This window comes from Coptis chinensis, chromosome 2, assembly GCF_015680905.1.
Source record: "Coptis chinensis isolate HL-2020 chromosome 2, ASM1568090v1, whole genome shotgun sequence".
NCBI classification, from domain to species: domain Eukaryota; kingdom Viridiplantae; phylum Streptophyta; class Magnoliopsida; order Ranunculales; family Ranunculaceae; genus Coptis; species Coptis chinensis.
The window spans coordinates 97,247,147-97,255,550 of NC_141457.1; the positions used below are offsets into that span (position 1 = coordinate 97,247,147).

Consider the following 8,404-nt stretch of genomic DNA (forward strand, 5'->3'; position numbering starts at 1 on the left):
CCATGTGTCGCTTTCTCTTAGGTTGTTTTGAGAAATCCTCTAGGAAACTGCGTCGCCTCCATTACCTCTTCATTTTTGTCCTACTTCTCTCTTCATTAATTTTCTCCTCTCAAACTCTATTAAGCCTTCTTCAACCTCCAACCTATTTCTGTCCAACCTACCATTTGATGAATTCTCTTTGTTCACCGGCGTGGGAATGAAGTTCTTCAAGTCTTCTTAGTTGCTTCAAGGTTAGATCTATTCATCTTGCTCCTCTTTTCATTGTTTTAAGGGTAAGGGTTAACTAGTATTTAACACACACACTTTTTTTTAGGGAAATTAGGATATTTAACACGGTCAACTTGGTTTGACCGTTAACTTTCAAGTCAAACAATTGAAAATTACACAAATGCTCCCATTGTTTTCAAAAAGAAAATGTTCAATTTTAATTAGGTAGGGGCATTTATGTTATTTCCAGTTGTTTGACTTTAAAGTTAACGGTCAAACCAAGTTGACCGTGTGTTTAGGGGGGAGACCCTAATTTCCCATCTAGTGGGGGAGGGGAAATCCTAATTGACTCATCTCTAGGGGGTAACACTAGTTCACCCTTGTTTTAATGTTGTTTCATCTGTTTTGTTTTTATCAAAGTAAATCTCTCTCTCCAAATAACTCATTCTCCACTAGTCGTCGCCCCTTTAGTATCTGGCTTTGTAGTTGCTAGCCACCGTCTCGTTTTTACTCCTTTGCAATCAATAGGGTTGTTAACTAATTAGTTCATGGCTGACCTTTCACCCCCTTCCCTTTCGAGATCGAACCCATCTACTTTAGACCAGTTTGTCATCGAACCACCGGCTGCCACCCTTAGATGGCTTGACCTTGAGGCTTTTCGTGTAGCGTTTGGAATCCCTGACGACGTTGGAGTCGAGTTTGTGCCCAACTTAACTCAGTTTCCACACCTAGCCCCTTTTCAAAAGGGACACACGGTAGCCATTGTTGGCCAGATTGCAGCCGGCTTGTGCTTTTTCTTAACTGACCTTGATTGCGAAGTGTGCAATTTCTACCGTATATCTCCTAGTCAAGGGACTGGCAATTTCTAGAGAATCTTGTTCGTGGCCAACTTCTACAATAAACATAATTCTACTAAGATTAGTTGTCCGGCTTGTGCTTTCCCTTAATTGACCTCGATTGCGAAGTGTGCAATTTTTACCGTATATCTCCTAGTCAAGGGACAAACAATTTATGGAGAGTCTTCTTCGCAGCCAACTTCTACAATAAACATAATTCTACTAAGATTAGTTGTCGCGACCTATTTTCCAATTACTACTTGAAGAAAACCACCAAAGCCAAGGGTATCGGCTACCACTATTTCTGCTCACGTTCTGGTAGAAAGTATTTTATACTAAATCTCATTGGCTCTGATACCATATTGAAGATGGACATCTAACTTAAAACCAATTGGTGTTATTAGTGGAGCAGTCTAGAATTTATATATTGATTAGCTAGGTTTTAGACACCCAATGTGGAGATTATAATCTCAACATTAAAGACCACAAAAAGGCGGAGTACCATTAGCGATGAAATGGTGATGTAGTGTAGAAAATTACTGCAATATGGTACCAATTGTTTTTTTTTTATCACTTAAACTGTTGTTTGACATCGAGTTGTTCCTCATCTTTTTATGTTGAAACTCTTAAAGCATTGAATTTAGTTGAATTGATGCAAAAAATTGAAGACATATGGCTGATTTCATTTAAGCCATGTTAATAGGTGTATTTTTTTTTCCCAATATTAAAACCATAAGCTGCAATCAGTCAGCCATTACTCACTGGTAATCTGGATTCAAGGAACTATTACCTGAAAACCTATAACTAGAGTTTTTACATCTGTAGGCAATCTGCCTTAGTGCGCTGTTTAATACAATTGAAAAAAGACTCGACGTAAACTATGAGAAAAATACCTCACCCGTGAGTCCGTGACATAGCTACACACTCAACACAATCCGATCCTGTTAGTCTCAGAAGTGGTGTTCCTAACTTGATCACTGAAGAACTTCCTACAGAGCACAAGTTTCATGCCACAGATTATTTTAACCACAAAAATGTAAGAAGCCGGTCTCTGGGATATGAACATTGTTAACAGAGTAATTACAGCTTAAATATGAATGTCTAGTACATATATCGCTGATGTTTGAATTCCAACAGCTAGTAGTATTACTTGAAATTTACTATAACCTTAGCAGGTTCACCAAAAAAGTCAAATGCACAATCTGATCAACAAACCGTGAAATGGTAATATTTCCTCTACAATACACAAGAGAACACTTCCATAATGCTTATATTTGTCTTACCAAACAATTGGGACAGAAAGAGATTTAGATATTGCTTAACCTCACGCCCCAACAAAAAAGGCATAATGAAAATGTTGAAGGCAAGCAATGCTGGCAGCAACTGCTGCATCATTGATCTGTTGCAGGAAAAGTAATATGCCTCCAGTCTTTGAGTAATTCAACAACACGTCTCATTGAGGGTCGGTTCAAAGGCAATGCTGAAGTACAAAGCAAAGCAACATTCAACACCTTCTCCATCTGTTCATAATCATAACAAGATGGGTTCAGCTTTTGGTCCATAAGGTGTTCAAGATTTGAGCCTTTGCCACCGCTCCCATGTTCTTCAGGGGCAATGGCAGCACCAGTCACCCACTTCACTATATCATTGTTCTCTTCAAATGAGGGATCAATAGGCTTCTTACCAGTCACCAGTTCCAGTAACACAACCCCAAAGCTGTACACATCACTCTTCTCAGTAATTTTCACTGTGTAGGCATACTCTGCATGGTGTCAGCAGAACAGTAGTTAAATAGCTTATTAAGCCTGCAGTTTTCCAAAAAAAAAAGACAAAAGTTCATATAATTAATATCTTATTAACTATGCAAAAGAAAATCATCCTAAATGATTCCGTTGCCAGAAATTAACAAACTAGCGTAAATAATTAAAAAGGTACATACATGTTCTTTCCTTTTCCCCCCTCCCTTGGTAAGTTGGCCAATTCTTTTGAGCTAGCTAGTCTTCATTACCTATTCTATAAGTCTTACTTCAGCAACAAGCACCCGTGAGATTAAATGGTAGAAAGAGTTGCTCTTACCATGCAGTACAATGATCTTAAGAGTTACTCAATTTTGATCACATAAGTCAGGAATAATTAACCAGGCCTTAATTGATCACCTAAATGGAATTGTGTTTTAATAAAGCTACGTTCAAAGGGCAATGAAAACATATGAGTTCCAAAATGGCAAACATAAAAGGAAAAAAATTGAGATCATATATAATAAGACTACACTCATCAATGCTTCCCTATTCTTGATCCGCAGAAGGTGGTGATGCATTCTAATAGTCGATAAATAATAATTTGGTCTAAAAATTTGGGAATAGGTTAATGGTGTATTAAGTGAATCTTATAGTAACAGCATCAGGGCTAGGAAAGGGGAACACAAGTTGCAAATTGTGAACCCCTTCAAACAGGCAAGAGAACTACAGATGAATTACAAGTAATGACATTTGCCCAGTTCACAGCTGAAATTGTCCCATATATTGGCGGTCATTCAGTGAGTTTGGATTGTCTAGAGTGGCTATGCAACTCTGTATTCCATTCATTAGACAAGAACATGCCACATTCCCAACAACCAAGTATACCTGGATGCATGGGTAAGAGTCTAATACTACACTCAAATTGGCAGGAGGCACGTGATGTTTCTTGCTGAAGGATCCTACTCCCAACTTTCATAATAGATGAATATAAAAAATGCACATTAACATTTAAAAGACAATGGGAATAGGGATGTCCTGTAACTATATATTAACATTAATATAGAATCATCAACTGCGTGGCTAGTGCAGCTAGATCAGTGTATGTAAGCCCATTATACACGCACATGAGTAAAGAAGTACCATGTACAGGTTAGCAACCCAGTTTATAATTCGCTACTTATTCAAAAGTAAAATACTCACCAGGTGCAATATAGCCATAAGAACCAGCAACACATGACATGGCGTTTTCACCATCTTCTTCTTCACGGTTAAATGCCTTTGCCAGCCCAAAATCTGCAACACAAGGGCGAAAATCTTCATCCAACAAAATGTTGTTTGATTTCACATCCCTGTGCACGATAGCTGGAACACAGCCATGGTGAAGATATGCCAGTCCCTGTGCTGCTCCAACCGCTATGTTAAACCTCTTGGGCCAATCCAACAACATCCCACCCTTCTCTCCATGCAAAACATCCCCCAAGCTCCCATTCTCCATGTACTCATAAACCAAAATATTATAACCTTCACCCACACAACTAAACAACAGTTTCACAATATTTCCATGACGAATTGTTCCCAAAATCTCCACCTCTGATTGAAAAGCAGAATCAGTTTCTGGTTTCTTCTTACCAACCCAAATCCTTTTAACCGCAACTGTTTGACCCGTTTTAAGCCTCGCCTTGTAAACACTACCAGACCCTCCAGACCCAACTAAATTCTTGTCTGTTAATGCAGAAAATATTTCCTCTTCATTGAATCCCACTCTATGAAAGGAAGTCAGTTTCCAGGTTTTCCCACCAATTGTTCTTGTCTTCTTCTTAACAAAGCAGAAACCCGAAACAAGAACCACAAAGGATAAACAGATAACTACCACAACCAAAATCCAAGTACTACTTTTCGTTTCCGGACATGGAGGGAATGGTTTCAAGTCTGGACTACATAGGCCTTGGTTTCCAACAAAACTTGAAACATACAAACTATTACTAAAACCAAGAGGAATTTTTCCTTCAAGATTGTTAAAAGAGAGATTAAATATGTTCAACTTCAAATTCACTAACTCGCTCGGAATCTCTCCAGAAAATATGTTCCTAGAGAGATCAAGATAATTTAAAACTGGCAAGCTCCCAAGTTCGGTAGGAATTTCACCAGAAAACTTATTTCCTGATAAATTCAACTCAGCCAATGCGCTCCAAGAGCTCACTCTACTTGGAATTTCACCATAAAACTTATTTTCCTGAAGCCTCAAAGATTGCAAATTCTTCATTTCTGACATACATTTCGGTAAATAACCGGAAAACTGATTCCCACTTGCATCAATAACAGCTAATAGCGGTAATCCACAAAGGCCTGGTGGCAATGCACCCGTAAAATGATTACCAGAAATCAATAACTTGGATATATTTCGAGCTTTCGAAATCGATGAATGTATCAACCCATTGAAATTATTATTTGTGATCTCGAAATGTGAAATCCTAGGATGACTCCATAGACTAATAGGTATTTCACCCGAAAGCTCATTATTGAAAATTCTCACATAATAAAGACTGTCACATTTTCCATAATTTTCCAACAAATTTCCAGAAAATCGGTTATCGAAAGTGATCAAACGGGTTAGTTTCTTTCCACTGCATAAAAACGAAGGAAATTGTCCAACAAAGTTATTACTTGAAACATCAAAGTGATCCAAATTTGAATTCAAACCCAAACTTGCCGGCAAAGTTCCAGTAAATTTGTTATTGAAAAGCTTCAATTCTTCGAGATTTCGGTTCGAAACGAGACTTTCAGGAATTTCGCCTTCAAGTTGATTATCGTTGAGATTTAGCGAAATAAGTTGCAACCCAGCGAATTTTTCAGGTAATTTCCCGGTCAAATTATTCTGAGAAGCATCGAAATACCGCAAGTTTACCAAGTTTCCGAGACTTACCGGTAATTCACCCGATATATAATTATCGTAAATGATCAGTTGTACAAGTTTCTTTAAATTACCGATACTTACTGGAATTTCACCGGAAAGAGAGTTGAAAGTAAGATCGAGATTTTTGAGTGATTCTAGCTGTCCGATAGAATCCGGAATTTTTCCAACGAGATTCGTGCATGGAAGCCAAATATTTTCAAGCTTACTCATGTTTCCAATCTCTGGAAACAATTGACTCGGAGTGAAAACGTTGTAAGCGAGTTCAAAACTAGTTAACTCAGTAAGATTTGCCAAGAAAGAAGGAATGGTACCATTAAGCAAGTTGCTGAAAAGTTTGAGATTTTGAAGTTTTGGAAGAAACCAGCCGAAACCTTTTGGAATATCGCCTGTAAAATTGTTCATAGAAAGATCCAACACGGTTAAATTTCCAAACTCTGCGGTAAATTCTGGTAAATTACCGATAAATACATTTGAAGAGAGGTTTAAGAAGTAAAGATGTGAACAGACAGAAATTTCGTTACGAAAAATAGTTCCACTGAGAAAGTTGTTGTCTAGAGAAAGGTTTTAAGTGTGGGAATTTTGCAAAAATCAGATGGGAATTTTCCTGCCATGTTGACTCCACTAAGGGAGATGGAAATGATTTCTGAAGTGTTGGGTTTGCATGTGACGCCATTCCAATTGCATGGGGCATTAGGTGATGGTAACCAGTTTTTGAGAGGGTTTGATGAAGAGTCTTGAAAGTGAAGTTGGTCTTTGATGTTTAACAAGAGTTTGGTGTTGTTGCCGCTTATGGAAACGGAGTGAGAAAGAAGGGTGAGAAGAAGAAATGAGAGTAGGAAAAAGTTATGGTCTTGGTGTTTCATGTTTTGAGAAGAAAGACGGAGTGAGTTGAAATGTTGGGTGACTTTGATTGTAAAGTGTTGTTTATTATTAGTGTAACGGAAATGGAAGGGTGGAAGGATAGACATGGCGAAATATACGAGGTGTCCATGTAGTTGAGCTCACATGGAATGGAGTGCTCAAAGTTATTGTTCTTTTTATCTTTTCGGGAATTTGAGTTGAAAGCGTTGCATGGTCATATGATCTTTGAGGGCGCTTCTGTTTGTTTACCAAAAGTTGATGTCTGGTTTTCGTTTCTGAAGATTCCATTGACCTCATTCTAGCATTCGTAATGCAGGGGATTTCAAAGGGGTTTGTGAATATAGTCACTAATTTTGGGGAAAAACTGCTCCCCAATACAAAAGTGATTATTTGGTGAATATTTTGCCAAATTGATTTTAAGGTGAAACTCATTATTGAGATAGTGGCTGGCTTGTTAACTTCAGACGGGATATTGGATTCCGTCTCGTGTGTTTTTTTTTTAAAAAATGGGCTTTTTTTTTCGGACGGGATATTAGATTCTGTCTTGCATGATTTTTCAACTTTTTTTGGTTTTTTTTTTTTAAATTTCATACGGGATGTTTCATTCCGTCCGGAGCGTTTTTTCGATTTTTACGTCCAGACGAAATCCAACGTCCCGTCTGAGATATTTTTTCACCTTTGTATTGCACAGTTTCACCTTATTTTTCACCAAAACGGTGAAAATGGGAGAATAACTGCCTATATAGAGGTGATAAAGGGGAGATTATTTTGACTTGCATTGGAAATGTTGGAGTAAAAATTGTCATTAGAAGGTATATATATATATATATATATATATATTGGGATAATATGTCTAAGTAGGTGGTGGTAGTATACTCTTCAAATTTGAAGAAGAAATTTGGATAAACTGTTCGCAAATTTTGACCAACTCTAACTGGTCGCAAATATCGACCGCAAATTCGATTGTAGACCCTATGTCGCGCGTCAGTACTATTGTCGCGCGACATTACCACTATCGCCCCCAAGTTGAAAAAAAAAACTCACGACATTCCTACTATCGCACAAAATTGAAAAAGTAAAAAAAAAATAACTCACGCGACATTAGTAGTTTTGGTCAAATTTGAGCGCCACTCATTACCATTGGGCGTGGTGATGGTAAAAAAAAAATATGACATTTACAATAAGACAAATCCACATCAATATTTTATATTCAAATTGTCAAATTTGCAAACAAGAATGCGAACGGACAGGTGATGCGATTGAATATACTACCACTTAGAGTTGGAATTTCGAAAAATTCGATTTTTTTTTCAAATTTAGAGATTTTAACAGGTGATACTACCACCTAGAGATGCTCTAATTCCCCATCGAGAAAACCAAAATAACTATGGTAGGAATGGTTAAATTAAAAGAAATAAGCCGTATCCTATTTCTTATTTTCTTTTAAGATAAATAGGTACAAATATCACATTATCAATATTTTATAAGCATGTAAGTATATAGCCCATGACCACTTAAACTAGGCCCAAAAGAATTCCAACCAACCGAATGATAAAAGTCTGGCCCACAAAATAGCCATTGTTGACTAAATCAGCAATGATCCAATACTCTTTCAAATTAACATTATAAAATGTACATACCCTATAAAACTTTGGATATGTCATGCCACAATTTGTAAAAACAATGGTAGCCGTCGGATGGGGATTTACGACCCACACCAAGATTTTTTATTAGGGGCGCGACTACAACACAAAAACTTACGAAATCCAACCCGATTGGCTAAAAAGGAATGACGGATGGGGGGGCGGCGAGAACTGGCCCAAAAGAAATCCAACCTGGCTAAAAAG

General features: G+C 37.6%; 1 protein-coding gene across 1 annotated transcript; it reads right to left on the minus strand.

Annotated features, from left to right (window-relative positions):
* Nucleotides 1–2,192: 2,192 nt before the first annotated feature.
* Nucleotides 2,193–6,709, minus strand: LOC147519392 (uncharacterized). Its single transcript, XM_086590988.1, is given in 3 exon segments — nt 2,193–2,805; nt 3,983–6,259; nt 6,262–6,709. Coding segments are annotated over 3 exon segments (3,051 nt in total). The 5' UTR covers nt 6,665–6,709; the 3' UTR covers nt 2,193–2,434.
* Nucleotides 6,710–8,404: the final 1,695 nt, after the last annotated feature.